At 57.7% G+C, this 17,726-nt stretch overlaps 1 protein-coding gene across 1 annotated transcript in view; it reads left to right on the top strand.

The window, feature by feature from the left end:
• LOC119112275 (tyrosine-protein phosphatase Lar-like) overlaps positions 1–17,726 on the top strand; it is a 63,884-nt gene that overhangs the window by 33,878 nt on the left and 12,280 nt on the right. The window contains 11 exon segments of the mRNA XM_037236390.1: positions 371–504; positions 5,831–5,981; positions 7,309–7,614; positions 11,092–11,231; positions 12,909–13,013; positions 13,473–13,570; positions 13,977–14,043; positions 14,078–14,153; positions 14,847–14,973; positions 16,407–16,551; positions 16,882–17,100. Of these exon segments, the coding sequence (XP_037092285.1) occupies positions 371–504; positions 5,831–5,981; positions 7,309–7,614; positions 11,092–11,231; positions 12,909–13,013; positions 13,473–13,570; positions 13,977–14,043; positions 14,078–14,153; positions 14,847–14,973; positions 16,407–16,551; positions 16,882–17,100 (1,568 nt within the window).

Genomic DNA, 17,726 nt, shown 5'->3' with positions numbered 1-17,726 from the left:
ACGGCCGTGACAATGGCGTTTGAACGGGTGTAATGGCTGGCGTCTGCCGCCCCGGGAGGGGGCCGTGACACCGGCCGGGTGGAGCGCTGACATGGCACCTCGTCACCTGGCGAACCTGTGGCCCGCTGCCAGACGGAGAGGGCGGGCGTCGGCCGGTGCGACTTCAGACAATGGGCAGTTGTGAGTTGTCTGACATGTCACACGTCTGTGGGGCTGACGCTGCTTCCGAGTGGGCCGCCGTGGACGGGCTGGTCCGCTGTGTGGGTGACCATGGCGACCACCTGGCGCAGTGCTGGCCGCTGTGTCGGCCGCGGGGTCGGGCGTGGGCGGCGTGTGCGGCGCGGCTGACCGGACGCGCTCACCGCCGCAGTGCCCAGTCAGCCGAACGGCCTGGACGTGGTGGAGAAGGGCGCCACAACGGCCGTCCTCAGCTGGGAGCGGCCCGTGTACTCCAGGGGGGGCATCATCAACTACGTCGTGTACTACAACAACACGTACGAGAAGGTGAGCGGCCGGACCTGCGGACGCGCGCTCATGGCCGGCGCGCTCCGCCCGCTCGGCGCACCCCGAGGCCTCCGCAGAGGGTGGCCAGGCACTGCCCAGCGTCAGCGACAGCGGCTCCCGACAGCGAATGCGATCGAATGACAGACGGGCCAGCGATCTGTGGGCCACTTTACGGTCATCCCGTGACGTCCCAGAGAGGAGCCCGTCCAGAGCGTGGCTGTCGGTGCACCAGCGGACAGTCGGCTCTGCTCACTGGAGCAGCCGGGCCGTGCTGTAGCGTGACCAGGCCGGCTGTATCGGCAGGTCGGCTGTGTCGGCTCGCCCGCCTGCCGGCAACATGTTATCACGTTGCAACGTGTTGCATGTTCTCAGATCAGCATCTGATTGGTGAGGAGAACGCTCTCAAACGCTGTGTCTGCTGCCAGACGAACATTGACATTCAGTTTTTTTTTTTTGTTCGGGCTTCCGGAAGTTCATTCGCTTATCAGTCAGGTGCTGTGGGATCCGTCTATCATTAGCTTCTGCTGCCACACGACATCTGCTTTACGGTGATTTCGATTCCCCGATCTTCCCTTATGGACGGCTGTCTCACTGGTGTACACACACAATGTAAATGGCATGGTATGTGGGGACGTGCCAAATATGGGCATGAGTAATGTGCCCCTAAGCCAAATTTTTCACACCATCTCTAAATCTCTCTTGTGTCAGTACGCGCTGTTAAGATTGTGGTATATTTGCGGGGCTAAGCCCGAATTAAGCCTTCATCAGTTGTAATGGGGAGTTTCAGGGTTAAACTGTACTAATTATAGGCCCGTTTTGGTGGTGTACCCACAAACAAGGTCCAGCACACATGTCCCAACAAAACAGAATGACGTGAACAGGTTGTGTGTGTGTATGTGTATGTGTGTGCGCGCATGTGTGTGTCGCGCGCGCGTGCGTGCGTGCGCGCGTGCGTGCGTGCGTGCGCGCGCGCGTGCGTGCGTGCGTGCGTGCGTGCGTGCGTGCGTGCGTGCGTGCGTGCGTGCGTGCGTGTGTGTGCGTGTGTGTGTGTGCGTGTGCGTGTGCGTGTGCGTGTGCGTGCATGCGTATACCGGTATCTCGGTCCCGTCTGTGTCGGTGTCGCTGTTCGGCCGAGGCCGGTGTGTCGGTGCTGCTATGTAATGGGTGCCGGTATCTCGGTCCCGTCTGTGTCTGTGTCGGGTTTGGTGTATGTCAGTGCTTCCGTACCTTCTGTGTCAAATGCTGCTGTCTCGTCTGTGCCGGTGTCATCCTCTTCTGTGTTAATGATGCTGTCCCGTATCTATCTCTGCAGCGTGTGTATGTGGCTGGCTGACTGGCTGGTTGGCGAGCGAGACAACATCAACTTCTCTGTCCATACTGCTGTCTCGCCTGTGTCCGTGCCGCTGTGTACTTGTGTCCCGACGCCGCCGCCCGGTCGGCCGTCGCCCACCTCTGCCGCGGAGTGGCTGCTGCCGCTCGGCCGCGCTCGTGGCCCGGCGCCGTCCGTCACGGGTCGGCCGTGTATTGGCGGCAAGCGGGCCGCGGCGGCGTGGTGCGGCCCGCCTGCGGCGCCCTCCGGCTCAGACGGCTCGGCTCCGGCGCATCAGCGGCGTCTCCTCTCGCCGCCGCTTTAGTTTACGGTGACGACGCTCATCCGGTAATGCGGCGGGGCCTCGCTTTGAGCCGCCGCCGCCTCGCCGGGCCGCCGTCGGTCCCCCGGCGCCGCGCACGGACGCCGTTTGAGTTGGTGCCAGTTGGTCGGCGTTCCTGTGTCAGTTTTGCGAGCGCGGCTCGGCTGTCCGGGTCCTAAGTTTGCGGCCGATGGCTCGCCGTGATCGATCTGACTGAAGGCGATAGGCGTGTTTTGCCTCCGGCTGCGTCGCGCCGGTGCCGACGAGAGCCGACCGGCCGGGTGGGCCGGTTGAAGAGGCGGTCGGGTTCGGCCTGACGGCAGTGTTTTCCGGAGCGCCGGGAACTCCCGGGAGGGGCGGCGCGACGCCGGGAGCGCCGGAGGCAGGCTGCTCCCTCAGCTGAGCAACTGGGCTCGACGACTCGCGTTCTTGGCCGCTGGGCCCGCCGCTCGGCCGACCAACTTTGGCAGAAGTCCGGCGGAGGCAGCTGCTCATTTGTTGACGGGGTCGGCCGACAACAGCCTGACAGTCAGTCATAGCCTCTCCTCACTCTTCCATGCCGCTGATAGCACAAATTCTGATTAATCCGTTTTGCCTCATATGCATTCCATTGCAGGCGTCAACATGTGACCACAAATACTTCAGGGGATCTAGCACGAGGTAACAGTTGGGGAAAAATCGACTTGTTTTAAGGCGGTTTTTTCCATGTGATGCCAGAGACGTGGCGTGTTTGTCAAAAGCCACGGAGGTGTTTGCCCGCCTCCGCTCTCCCATACGACGAAACCCGTGTGTGACCCGCGTAAGAGATATTCAGGTACTGTCTGGGGATAGATGATAACCCACGACCGTCTGGAGGTGCGCATTGGAGCATTAGCCCATGATCTGTTAGTTGTGTCGGATAAATTAGCTGCTTGGCTGCTTGTAGAAGCGCAGCCAGCCATGTAAACCTTAGCTTTTGTCATGCCTCACTGGCCCGACATAGCAGCGACATCAACATCCTGCTGAAGCGTGTCCAGCTGATGTTTGGCGTGCGTTAAAAAGTTGGTGGACCCATCTGGAACAGTTTTTTAGTTATTTCTGGAAATGGCATGGAATGCCTTCACTCCACCGGTGGCCATGCGTTCAAAAGCTTCCTTCAAGCATATTTGAAATTTTAGCGTTGTGTTACGTACTTGGCGAGTTATTTTTCCATCGTGGAACGCTGAGATGCACAGACCCAGCGCATGTGCGCTTTTTGGCGAATGCTGTCACTCTGTGATCGGAGGCGCGGTGGACCGAGCTCTTCGGCCCGTCCTTTCGGCGCCTCCGCGGAGCTTGGAGTTGTGCAGGCTTTCGGCTGGCATCGTAACGTCCTCATCGCACGCTCTGCTCGCCGTGTGTTGGAAGCGTGGTGCTGAAAGGCGCGCGCCACGTTATCTCCCGGGCGTGGTCCCGGGCACTTGGCGCTGTCGACCGGCCGCCTAGCGGTGGAGTGCGGCGACGACGACACGCCGGCGAGGACGAGCACCCTCTGGGTCAGCTGGGCGCGACAGGACGGCTCTCGAGAGGCGGTGACACGGACGGCAGGACGGGCGGCAGTGACGCACGCGCCGGCGCGCCGGCGACGGCCACCGCCGCCCGCCGCCGGCCCGGCCGGGCAGCTGTCGCTCGACGCCATCGTCGCTGGCACGCTCTGGTGATGGCATGCTGCTGTGATGGTAGCTCCGGTGATGGCACGCTCCTGTGATGGTACGCTCCGATGATGGCATGCTCCAGTGATGGTACTCTCCGATGATGGAACGCTCCTGTGATGGTAGCTCCGATGGTGGCACGCTCCTGTCATGGCACGTTCCGGTGATGGCATGCTCCTGTGATGGTACGCTCCGATGATGGCATGCTCCGGTGATGGTACGCTCCGATGATGGAACGCTCCTGTGATGGTAGCTCCGATGGTGGCACGCTCCTGTCATGGTACGTTCCGGTGATGGCATGCTCCTGTGATGGTACGCTCCGATGATGGCACGCTCCGGTGATAGCACGGAGCTGGGTGCCACACGGCCGTCGCGTCCATGCGTCCTTTATTTGTGCACTACAAGATCCGTGGAAAGTTCCAAACATGCTCTGGTCAGAGATGCGAAATGTTTCTCAAACGATTGGTGAACATCACATATGAAGGCAGGAGAAGAAATCACATATGCCAGTCTTTTGGTGAGCATAGGTCAGTTCATTCTAAATCAAATGAGTTGCGGCAAAAGCTTATTCGTGACGTCATCGTGTGTATTCACTCTAAGCTCACATATGAAGGCAGCGAAAATATCACAAACGCCAATTTATTTGTCATGGAAGTCTTGCGATCAGCCGTTAGGGGGGGGGGGGGGGGATTCTTTCCCGTTTCTTTGGCGCGCATTGCGCATCAATGCAGCCGTGCTGCACACTTGTGCTCATTGCTCTGGTGGGCTGGGCCGAGCCCACTGCCGGCTGACAGACAGCGGGAGCTGGAGATGACTGGCGAGGGGATATGGCAGCACGGCCGGGCGGGATGGCCCAGGTGGACAGGGAGGCCAGACCCGCCTCATCACATGCATCGAGGCGGACGTAGCTCCGGTCTCCGATTTTCCCGGAAGCCAAACTGGGAGGGAGGTGCTGCGATCTTGCGGTCGTTCCCTTCCACTAGATTCGCCGTGAGCGGCATCGGGACGTGTAATCGGTCCCTCCGTGCTGCTGCTGGGCGGACAGGGCAGCACTTGTGAGCTGCACAGATCTGTGTGTTTATTTGAATCACGTCACCGCGATATGGTGTCGTCATATTTAAATCCCAGGCCGCCGGATGCCGGCAGTGCTCAGCTGGAGTCGGTGCTATGTCCGCATCAGTTCATATTACCAGCAGTGATCAGCTGGAGCCGGTGCTATGTCCGCATCAGCTCACGTTACCAGCAATGCTCAGCTGGAGCCGGTGCTATGTCCGCATCAGCTCACATTACCAGCAGTGCTCAGCTGGAGTCGGTGCTATGTCCGCATCAGCTCACATTATCAGCAGTGCTCAGCTGGAGCCGGTGCTATGTCCGCATCAGCTCACGTTGCCAGCAGTGCTCAGCTGGAGCCGGTGCTATGTCCGCATCAGCTCACGTTACCAGCAGTGCTCAGCTGGAGCCGGTGCTATGTCCGTATCAGCTCACGCTACCAGCAGTGCTCAGCTGGAGCCGGTGCTATGTCCGCATCAGCTCACGTTACCAGCATCGCTCAGCTGGAGCCGGTGCTATGTCCGCATCAGCTCACGTTACCAGCAATGCTCAGCTGGAGCCGGTGCTATGTCCGCATCAGCTCACGTTACCAGCAATGCTCAGCTGGAGCCGGTGCTATGTCCGCATCAGCTCACATTATCAGCAGTGCTCAGCTGGAGCCGGTGCTATGTCCGCATCAGCTCACATTATCAGCAATGCTCAGCTGGAGCCGGTGCTATGTCCGCATCAGCTCACATTATCAGCAGTGCTCAGCTGGGGCCGGTGCTACGTCCACATCAGCTCACGTCATCAACCGCCGCGCCAGGGAAAGAACCGGGGTGACGCGGCGCCACCCTCCGCTCGCGGCTGGCTGGGCTCGGCACAGCCGCTTGCGCTGCCAGTGGTGGCAGCCGCATGGGGTCTGGTGGCTCCGCCCGGCCGCGGCGGACGGCGGCCGGCCACCGAGCCTCACCTCGTTTGACCCGACCTCCGCAGGTGGAGCGGCGCATGGTGGTGCCGCTGCACGAGCGCTACGAGATGAAGGACCTGTACCCGAACACGCTGTACTACGTGTGGGTGGCGGCCGTCTCTGGCAGAGGCGAGGGTGCTGCCACGCCGGCCATCCCGTTCCGCACCGAGGAGTATGGTAATTGTCTGGGGCCGGTACTTTGGCTTTGTATTCGAGCACCGCGGAATGATCAGCACCGTGCACTCACACCATGTTGTTGTTTTGCGTGCACAGTAGTCTCACTTTATACTCCACTTTTATATATATGCATATATATATATATATATATATATATATATATATATATATATATATATATATATACATCGGACCTCACGTCGTGCCTGTCAGTGACGGGCGTCCGATCGCCGTCTCACGTACAGTTCTGGCTGCTTTCCGTACGGATGTTTGACTGGCGTGCTCCGGCTGCGCCGGCTCGCGGCCTCCGCCGGCCGGGCCGGCTGGTACGGGGTTCGGGGGGGGGGGGGGGGGGGGGGGGGCGCAGGCCGCTGCAGCATGAATCAAATCCGCTTCATTGATGAGCTGGGAGCTGGTCGGGTGGTCGTGGCGGCGACTCAAAATTGATCGGGGAGATTTTCCGAAAGCGTCTTGATATCGCCCGGCATCGTTTCGTTCCTTTATTTATATCCCATCTTAAGAAATTTCCTGAACTAAAGCTTCGTTGGGCCAAAGCATCTTGCGCTTTTGGAGCCCGGCTTCGTGTGTGGGGGGGGGGGGGGGAGGGGCAACCACTGAAAACCGTCTGAAACCACTGGAACTAGCTACTAACACTAGCCACTAGGATGACATTCCTGTTTTTTGCGGGCGCTTTGGAGCATTTCGGGAAACGTGCGGCCGTACCTCAGGATGTTGCGAAAAGGATGTCTGCGTCCCTGTCCGTACCGGTCCCCCCACTGTCAGACGCCACGCTCACTGACCACCGTCTTCGGTCTTGGCGTCTGTGAGCACCGTCCCAGCACCATTGGCTGGCCTTTCAGTTTTTTAAAAGAGCGCTAAACGATCCCGCTTTTCCTGTCATTGTGCCTGGTCACCCCGCGTCGCTCGTCGGCCAGGAGACCCACCATCGCCCGAGGCGGCGAGAGAATCAGAACATGTTCGTCCCCGACAGGCGGTGGACAGAGATGCGGGGACTAGAAATTCCCAAACCGAAATTTGCGCAAGTGAGGCGACATTTTGCCCGTCCGTAGAGTTCTGGTAGAGTTTCGTCGGTGCTGCTTGCTGGCTCAGCTCAGGCCGCCGCGCTGGTGCCATCTCTCGGACGATGGCCGAACCAGCGCCGCGCGGCCGCCCGACTGCTCCGTCTGCCGTTCCGTTCAACATGGCGTGCCGTTTGATTTCGACGCACGCGAGTTCGCTGTCTTTTGGTTGTTGAGTTGGACGCGCCGCTCGGAGTCGCCGGCGGGCGATGGCTGGTGCGCATGCGCATTGTGCTGTGGTGCCGCAGTGCCGGGCGGGGCGCCGCGGGCGGTGCGCGTGCGCGCGCTGGACTCGCGCTCGCTGCTGGTCTCCTGGCTGCCGCCGTCGGCGGACCTGCAGAACGGTGTCATCCGCTACTACAAGATCTTCTTGAAGCGCTCTGGCCAGGACGACTCGGACGCGGTTGAGATCAAGCTGAAAGACCCGTCGCATCGCAACTTCACGGTGGACGAGCTGCGCAAGTACACCGAGTATTCCATCAGTGTGCTGGCCGGCACGCTGGTGGGCGACGGGCCGCAGAGCCACCCTTTCCTGGCACGCACCGAAGACGACGGTACGTGGGGGTGACGCGCAGCCGGGGAGGGGGAGGGGGAGGGGGGTGGGGGGAGGGGTAGGGGCCAGCCGGAGGGGGCGGCTAGACGGCGGGGGCTTGCTGGAGGGGGACGCCGAGCTGCGTGGGGGTGCTTCGGCCGGGGCCGGCTGTGTAGGGACTGTTAGGCGCCCGGTGATGAGCAGCCGTTGTGTCGTCGGAGTTTTGAGGGGAGTTGGCTGGCATGGCTCGGGCTGTGTCCCCTAGAGGCGAGGACTCTGCGGGGTTCAAGGGAGAGTGATCGGTTTGCAGCCGAGGCATTGGTTTTCCCATGCGAAAGGTGTTTCAGGAAGGTGGATCTTTAACAGGGTTGGGTATAGGTGACATTATTGGCGTGTATTGTCGAGTTTTTATGGCCTTCGATACATGTATTGTGTAACCAATAGACATACTAATGGGTTGTTAAACGATTGTCGCTGTGTTTCAACCTCAGATGGAGCATATGCACTTGCTGCGAAAGAGGCTGCGCTTCTTGGAAAACGTGCTTTGGTTCAACACGTAGAAAGCTGCGGAATACTGTTTTGGCTCATTTTGGTATATTGAACACCAAATGTACTTGAACTTTCTTTTGTTCGTGAGTTGTCTCTTTACGCTACTATTCTGCAACTTTGTGTTGTTGGCATGCACCCATGGTGGGGAATAACACGCAAGGATGATTTCATTGCGATAACATTTTCGGTTATAGCTGCACTGTTGAAGGCAAAGTGCATAAGTTACAATATTTCAGGTGTTCTACTTTGAAGAGATAACTTTTACTCTTCGTGGGACAGTTAAAATGCAGAGTTTATTTATTTACGTTTCAACCAGAATCGAACGCTATTGGACGTTACCATGGTAAATATCCAGGCAAAGGCCAGGAGCATAATTCTGCGAGGGAATGACGAAATTTGTCATTGTCAATGTTAATTGTCGCACCGAACTGCTTAATGGCAGTGTGGCGTTATGCGTGGTGAACCCCGGCGCTGCGAGACAGCGGGGTGCCAACCGTTCTTGATGGGCTGGCCTCGCAGGTGCCCGCGGTAGCCCCGCCGGTCTCAGCATATCAGGCTTCGTTTCATTTTAAAACGCTCCGACGCAGTCTTGACAATTCGTATTGCATCAGCCCTCTGTAGTAGAGCAATGGGCCAGTAATGTGTGACCAGGCCCCCGTGGCCGGCGTGGCCGGAGGACGGGCACCACTGGCGGCAATCGTCCCGAGTCATTGGACTACGAGCGGATCGTTCCTTCGGTTATTGTGCCAGGAAACATTGCTCATTGCTAAAAACACCAAACTCACCCAGTGCCTCGCAGGGGAAGGTCTGGAGCTCTAATATATTTCCAGGCGACTTTAAAGGAAATATGATATGTACTGTGTTGGGAATGAACTGCTGGTATTTGGTCAAACTGCGTTTAAGACGGTATGTCATCATGAACCTTTCTATGAAGCATCACGGATCCGGGTGCGGACTGAGATGTTTTTTTTCTCACTCCTATTGGTGTTCTGTCTCTTTATCTGTCACTAGCAACTCCTTGTGACCTAGCGCACAGTTGTATTGCACATTTCCAGCACGCAATCGTAAATAGGTACTCTTTCCAGCCGAGGAGTGGGCTGGGAGGGGTTAGAGCACGCGCACTGGGCAAGACGTCAAATTAACTCATGAGGACGGTCGGAGTCGTTTTTTAGCTTCAGACACGCCAAAAAAAAGCCGGCTCCGGTCAGGTGAAGGTGAACCAAAAGGTACTGCTCGAAACAGCAGACCCCCTTAAAACTGAGATGAAAACGTGGCACCCGTTTTGCGGGGGCTAGAGATTCCTCATTCATAACACTTCATGTTGTGTGTGCCGGTGACACTCGGCTTGTCGCCTAGCGATACATTGCGTTGGGCTGGCCGATGCGGACGTGTTCACACCCCAGATTCGCCACCGCTTGATTCCAGGCGGCCGTGGCCGTGTGCGCTTGGTCGACCTGACCGGCTAGAATGCCAACTTCCGTGTTGCCAACCATCATTTCTGACGCGGCGCCGTCGGGCGCTGTGGCCAGTCCAAGCCATGGCAAACAGGGTTTGCTACCGCTGCTGTTTGCCGAGAAAATGTAGCCATGGGCCGTGCCATGGTGCTTGGGGGCCTGCTGAACACGAGGCGGCCGGGATAACTGGCTGTGCGTTCTGTGTGGCGGACGCCTCCCATGCCTCGTCACGCAGAAGAGCCCCGGAATTGAGACAGTGCCCAAAGGTGTGCGGTGTGTGATCTGGGCGCTGTCAGAAGTGTTACCAAGCATTAGCCGTCTTCAAGAAGGGCTATGGGCTGTAGCAAAGGTGTAGAGTGTTCAGGCGGGGGGTCACTTAGATCATAGAGACGTGAAGGAAGCCTCATGAAGCATGCGATAAGGGCCGAAACGGCCGTTCTAACGACATCAATTGATTTGTGCATCAGCAGCGTGCTTGCGCTCTGGTTGACGTATCTGGAGGGGTTTGCTCTGTTTCTTCAGTAGGCCTGTCGTAGGCATCACTTGACACTCCTTGTGCATGGTCTTCTTTCACAGGGCCTTCTGGTCTGTAGCTCTCAGTCGTCACCAATTGTGACATCCCGCCACTATTTTAGGGCACCGATGCGCCCCCCGACCTATTGTGCGCTCATCGAGGGCCGGGTAACTTTTGCTTGTCGTGTGTTTTTTGGTCAACATGGTGTGCGGTGATTTGATATCTGGCCTCTCTTTCTCTGTTTCTCTCTCCCCTCCTCCCGTGACTGTGCGTGGTCCTCCATCTCTGAAAGGCCGGCAGTGAGTACTGAAGACTCTGTGGCCGCCAGCTCGGCCAGTCCGGACATGAATGCCGCCAGATTCGGCCGCCAACCGTTGTCGTTAGCCGTTTGCATGGCCGAGCTCGGCCCTGGACGTTTTCCCTCATCACCTTGCGTAGGTGGTAGCGGTTCGATGCGGTGTCCATGGATGCCGTGAAGCAGACCTTTGGCACTGGTAACAGTTTCCCCCTACCGCCTCCGGGGAGGGGTCGGAGCCTGGGGGAGGAGCGGTGGAGAATGGGGCGAGCACACAAGTCAGCGGAGTCGCGGTTAGCCCACGCCAACAGGTCACCGCGCCGGCTGTCAATTCGCAATACCCACTTGGCATGCTCTATGTCGCTCTATTTGTCTCTGTTCAAACAATGACTCGAGCGCGTCTGTCGCCATATAGATAGCTGGGTGTCGTGTTCGCGTTTGCCATGGCGTTCTTCTCATAACCCAGGCGGGCTGGTCCTCGGCCAGTGAGCCGCGCTGTACAGACACTGTTCCTTGCTAACGTAACGTCGGCTCCCATCTCCTCTGCTTGTGAGTGATTAGGCAGGCGCCGTGTGCGGCGGCGCTGTGGCAGCGCTTGGTTAGCGGCAGTGGCCGCGTGGCCGGTGTTGGGCGTGCTGTGTGTGTGCGGGGCTGGCGGCCGGACTGAGCTGAGCGCCGCTCCTACAGTGCCGGGCAAGCCGCGCAACCTGACCGCCCGCGTGCTGAACTCGACGGCCGTCCGGCTCACCTGGTCACTACCCACGGACCGCGAGCGCAACGGCCTGATCCTCGGGTACCAGGTCCTCGTGCAAGAGCTAGGCACTGAGGTGAGGCGGTCCGACCGGCAGCCGGCCTGGTCTAGCACCGGCGCCAGTCACCGGCCGGCTAGGGCCCAGGCCCGGGCCAGCGGCGGAAGTGGGGCCGCACCCAAGTGCGGCCGAGTGCTTTGATATTGGACTTAAGATCATGCTTTATGCCCTTCATTCTGTAAAATGCGCATGTTTATATGGTAGTTCAAGGTATATACTGTGACAAAATTAGAGGTTCAGAACAAAGACACCAGACTATTAAATACGTGGTCAACGATATTGAACGAAGACGAGCTTGGTGTTATTTTCAGCAGCAAACACCTTCACGACTCAAGAAATGTGCCCGGAGAGCGTGTGAGCATCGGCAAGCTCGCCTTAGAAATTAAATATCCTAGACATGGGTTTTCTCTGTGCGTGTCACGTGAAAAAAACACTATGCCAGAACTAGTTACACACACACAGGAATGAAAAATTGGACAGTAGTATTAGCCGATTCCTCGGAAAAACCAGGAGAATAGAGATATAGTTGGTTGATATTTCGGCAACCTGCCTTTATTGAAACAATACAAGACAGGCATTCAAAATTGCCTGCCGATGTTCCTACTCGATTTTTCAGGTTTTTTTTTGTTGTTGTTGAAAGAGTAAGCCACAGTTTTTGCTGGACACCAACATTCAGGGGAATAAACAAAGAGCGATTGGCAGCCATTACCAAGGTACCGTGCCTACCTGAGAATTAGAATGCCCGAACATACGTGTACATGCAGGCGACTTGAAGCAAATAGACATCACGCGTCACGCTTTATTTGAACATGTAAGCAAGTTGAAGTAAACAGGCATCAAACATCGCGCAACAATTATGCGCGCAAACGATTTCAATTGAACAGGCAGCGCGCATCGCGCGACAGGCATCACTTACACATGTAAACGATTTTAAGCTAGCACACATCACACATAAAGGCACGTATCACACTCGCATAATCGGCCATGGTGGGCCCTGTATGCTAAGATTTGGTCGCCGACTTTTTATAAGAATAAATTCACTTATTTTCCTGTCTGGGTGGTCCTGTGTTCTGTAGATGACTTTGAGCTCTAAAAGAGGGATAGGGTCCACACTTCCCTCGATTTCAGCCTGAGCGTGTTTTGCCAAAAAGTAGTCACCGAAAGGGGTATTCCCTGTTTTGGTTTTAGCGCCTCGCAAGTGTTCATTATATCTCAAACGAATAGGGCGCATGGACTCCTCGGCATACACTATGTCCCTCCCATGTTTTTCACAAAGCGCACACTTGATTTCGTAAACCACGTTTTTTTGCGTGCAAACCCCTCGGAGCTCAGAACTGCACACATGGCATCTGTTGCCACCCGGGGACTTTGGCTTCGAGATGGAAGATTTCACCACAGACTTTTTAAGCTTGTTGTTTTTCCAAGCTACGCGTACGCCCAGTTTTGATTTTTACCAATGTTTTTTCCTGGTTTTTCGGAGGAACGAGGCTCATACTACTGCATTATCTATGTGACTAATGTTCCTCTGTGATGCACTGAAGAACTTACGGAATGAAAAAGAATTTGGAGCGTTTGCGCGATCTGAGGATGTGGCACGGATGACGTCACCGACCACGTCACCGTGTGCCAGCCTGGTCCTGCTGGGCGGCCGTCCGCCTGGCGCCCGCCTGACGCCTGTGCCGCGCCGCTCGGCAGGGCAACGGCCGCTCGTCCCGGCCGCGACGCTACGAGATCCGCGACGGCGAGGCGGCCGACTACACGGCGGCCGACCTGCAGCCCAGCACCTCCTACCTGTTCCGGGTGGGTGGACGCGCCGGCCGCCGGGCTCTGTCCCACGCCTCTGTTCGCCCCGGGCCTTGGTCGGCTGGTGGGAGAGGTGGCGGCGAGAGACATGAGATATCGCCGGGAGAAGGGGGTGGATGCTCCGGCGGCTGTTGGGTGGGCGTGGTGTTGGGTGGGCTGTTGGGTGGGGTGGCGTGGTCGTGCGGTGTCATGCGAGCGCACGCAGGCTTGTCGGTGTCGGTGTTGACGTGGTGCGCGGACAGCGCTGCTGGCCTTGCAACGAAAGCAAGCTACATGCGCTGCCTGGGTCGTCGCAGTCTACTCTGTAAGCTGGCCACCAGTTGGGGTGATGGCCGACCGGTGCCTGTGGTGTGCTCTGGTCGCTCCGTGCGGTGCTCTCCTTGGGCGCGGCCGACCGTCGTCTGACGCCTGCGGCCGTGTCGGCGAGCCTGACCTGTGTCGATGCGCCGCCGCCAGGTGTCGGCACTCACTCGCAAGGGGGACGGCTCGCGCAGCGACGCGGCGCGCGCCACCACACAGGGCAGCGTGCCCAGCCAGCCCGACGTGCACATCAAGTGAGTGGCTGCGGTGCGAGCGGCGCCCGCAGTGTGCGCTGCACCGGACCGGCTCTTGGCGGCGGCGAGACGTCCCTGGCTGAAATCGTGCGCCCTGACCACGGTTGATGAGTACTGCAATGAGTGCTGTCTTGATGGGTACTGTAATGAGTACTGTGTTGGTGAGTACTGTAATGAGTACTGTGTTGGTGAGTGCTGTAATGAGTACTGTGTTGATGAGTACTGTAATGAGTACTGTGTTGGTGAGTACTGTAATTAGTACTGTGCTGATGAGTACTGTAATGAGCACTGTGTTGATGAGTACTGTGGTCGTGGTGCTTCAGGGAAATGCTGAAAGCCGGAAGAGTGTGGACCGACAGTGGGCGCCAGCTCGTCAGGGACTGACCGATGCGCACGTGTCCGGCAGAGTGATCAAGGAGGAGGAGCGGGTGACGCTGGACGTGGAGTGGTCTCGCCCGACCGAGACGCACGGTGTGTTACTCGGCTACCGGCTGCGCTAACGGCCGGACGGGCGACGCCGCCAGGCTCAGGGAGGTCACCATCGCCGGAAACACGACCCAGTACAAACGGCTCAGCGGCCTGGGTTAGTCTGCCCTCGAACGGCCAATTCGCATGTCTCCTCTCCGCCCCGAACCGCCACCGCCCTCGTGGGTGGGTGTGGGTGTGAGCGTGAGTGTGAGTGTGAGTGTGGGTGTGGGTGTGGGTGTGGGGGTGTGGGTGTGGGTGTTGGTGGGTGCGTGTGTCCGCGTACGCACGCGCACACGCATGCACGCGCGCGCTTCCGGTGGCGTAGCTGGCAACGCGCTGTCGTGCGCCCTTCTCGCACCGCCGTGTACCGGACACGTGCCCGCCGAGTCCTGAGTCCCGGCGTAAGTACTGTCGTGGTTCCTGTAGTGAGTCCTGTCATGAGTCCCGCCGTGAGTACTGTCGTGGTTCCTGTAGTGAGTCCTGTCATGAGTGCCGCCGTAAGTACTGTCGTGGCTCTTACAGTGAGTCCTGTCATGAGTGCCGCCGTAAGTACTGTCGTGGCTCCTGCAGTGAGTCGTGTCTTGAGTCCCGCCGTAAGTACTGTCGTGGCTCCTGCAGTGAGTCCTGTCATGAGTCCCGCCGTAAGTACTGTCGTGGTTCCTGTGATGAGTCCTGTCATGAGTCCCGCCGTACGTACTGTCGTGGTTTCTGTAGTGAGTCCTGTCATGAGTCCGGCCGTAATTCCTGCCGTGAGTCAGACCTGAGTCGGTTGGCTGGCCCGAGCTGAGCCGTCGCGGCCGGCCGGCAGAACGTGGCGTCGAGTACGAGTTTCGCGTGAGCGGCCGGAACGACGTCGGCCACGGCCAGGAGCAGATCATCACGTACAACGCGAGCGAGGGCGCGCCGTCCGGCCCCGTCACCAACGTCACGTTCAGGTGGGTGGCGGCCGGGCGGGGCGCCGCTGCCGACGCGCCAGCAGTGGCGACTCAGTACCTGGCCAGCTTAGCCGCCAGGAAACATGGTGCTGTGGGCTGTGGGGGAGGAAGGGCAGGAAGTAAACAAATTTGCCCTTTTCAATGACCAAATTTGACCAAACGACCAATACATTTCTGAAATGGGCACAAAATGACCATTGCAGTCGGCGCGCCCTAAAACACCAAGACACAACAGTAGCACCCTGTGGTTTTTTCTGGGTTCATGCATTTCATATAATGTAATCAATGAATCTATTGATGTCCTACGATTGTTTTCTCTAGCTTTTGCGCAGAATTGTACTCCTTAACATTCTGGATGCCTTTTTAGCCATTTATTGTATGTTGTTGCTACAAAACTACAGGATGTCAGCGACAATTGTTCGGAGATGATAAAATACATTCTTACATATAGTATTTGTTATTCTGCGGCTATGCCCGCTTTGGGGGCATTTCGGACCATTGTGTGCTTTCGGCTCCAAAACGCGCCTAATTTGCCAATGTACCAATCGTTGTTGGCGCCAGCGGATTTTGCGCTTAGTGAGGAATGTAATGCGATCTTGGTACCTTGTCTCGTGTGGTCTTCCGCGCAATAATGATTTACTCGAGTCGCTTCCGCTCTCGCTATTGACCCTTGGCTGGGATGACTTGCGGTCGGTGGTAGCGGCCGCCCAAGGTCACATGAGGCTATAGGGCGCAGTGGACTGTGCCGAGGATTGTGACACGCCAAACTTCCGCACAGAATTCTGCCTTTGACCTGAAACTTTACGATCGCCTGGTGAGACCAAGGTTCACAGAACATGGGCTGTTTAGCGTGAACTTACGGACGCCAGAAACCCATGCCACCTAAATGCTCCGATGAAATGAAAAAATGAGATAAAACAATAGTAAAACGGGTCATATAAAAGGGTAAAACAGGCTCACAGGTTCACAGGTTCACAAACAGATAAAACGGGTTTAGGCCACATTTGCATTGGGCGAACAGATCGCTGCAGGTATTGCGGCTAGAATGGGAGCGGGCTTTGCTGTGCCGTGTCCACGTAATTAAAAGCTCATCCTGGCGGCCTCCATTCGGACCTCTCGACGTGCCTGATCCGTTGTCACGCACGGGGGAGCACGCGGCTGTCGGCCATAAGTAAAACCGGGACACGGGTTTGCGGATGACGACGCGTTTGCCACAGGTGCTGCTGGTGCTAGTTTTTCGGCGGGCGATGTCGGACTGACCGTGCCCTCCTGCGGGTGATGTGGTGCCCTCCGGCGGGCGATGTCGTGCCCTCCGGCGGGTGATGTGCCCTCCGGCGGGTGATGTCGTACTGACCATGCTCTCCGACGGGTGATGACGTGCCCTCCGGCGGGCGATGTCGGACTGACCGCGCCCGCCGGCGGTGTGTCGCCAGATTTCAGGCGACCGATCGGGTGGCGTTCACCTGGGATCCGCCGCGATCGGACCAGCGAAACGGCAAGATCACCGGCTACAGTGTGCAGCTCCACAAGGAGGGCAACCTTGACCACGTGGAGCGGATGCACCCCAACGACACCAAGGTTTGCGACATCCGGTCCCGTGCGTGCCTCCCATCTCTTCCCTGTCCTGGCATGGCTGGCAGAGGCCGACGCATTAGGCCGACTCCGGCTGGTATAACAAACTGAACTTCAGTGCTTGAGAGCTAGTCCAGCACTGCTCTCACACTGTCAGATAAGTATGGACCCTTTTCGTGCGGGGCCTCGTTGGCGGCCGCGGTGATCAAAGAACGCCTTTGTTTTAATCGTCAGGTGTTCGGTGTACCGTGACGTACGGTAGCGTTGCGAGCGATGGCGGCGCGCTCTCCTCGGCGCGCAGTCGTGCTGCCCGTCAGGCCGCCGTGTGCCGTGCAGGTGGTGTTCACCAAGCTGGAGGAGAGCACGGCGTACGTGTTCCGGGCGCGCGCCAACACGTCGGTGGGCGCCGGGCCGTGGAGTGCGCCCTTCTCGGTCAGCACCGAGAGTGACCTGGTGCGGCCGCCCATCAACCTGCGCGCCATGGCCACCAGCTTCTCAAGCGTCGAGGTGTGGTGGGAGCACGTGCACACCGCCACACAGATCGTCGGATACCAGGTCAGTAGGCGAGACCCGGGGCCGAGACGGCGCCACGCCGCGGCCGCCCAACCGGCGCGAGCGTCATGTGGCGGGCGGGTATGTCTGTTGGTGGGGTGGGGCCGCGGCTCATCGCAAGCGTTCGCTTCGTCTCCGATGCCATACGTCCTGTCCATCTCCTGTTTGCTGTCCGTAAAGGGAATATTCCACATTGGAAGATATGGAATCAAGCATCAGATTTGATGAAATAAGCTCATGTATTACTCTCGTTATGTTTTTAATTGGAAAAGACTGCTCTAGGCAACAAAGCTTCTTTTTTGTAAAGATGCTCATCGATAGATCACCTTTTGATTACGTCATGAAACGCTTGTGTGACGGCACTCACTAGTTCTTCAATCCCCCGGCAGTTAGCCTCCCGGGTGGTGATGATGGCTGTGTGCTGAACCAAATATCGTTACGACGGGACTCGCGACATGACAAATAGCGTGCTCGTGTTTTGGCCCTTGCTGGTGTTCTGGCATATTGTTTTCCGTGATTCTAAGCTGTGTACTTTATTGACCTCTCGGCTATAGCGCTTTTCTTAAGTTTGTCGATTACAGGTCTTTTTCCGCACTAAATAGGCAGGATGCATGACTTCTTGTATTTCT

This window comes from Pollicipes pollicipes, unplaced genomic scaffold (assembly GCF_011947565.3).
Source record: "Pollicipes pollicipes isolate AB1234 unplaced genomic scaffold, Ppol_2.1 Scaffold_7261;HRSCAF=8764_pilon_pilon_pilon, whole genome shotgun sequence".
Classification (NCBI taxonomy): Eukaryota; Metazoa; Arthropoda; class Thecostraca; order Pollicipedomorpha; family Pollicipedidae; genus Pollicipes; species Pollicipes pollicipes.
The sequence above is the reverse complement of the archived record's forward strand: the minus strand, read 5'-3'. Positions and strand labels throughout refer to the sequence as shown.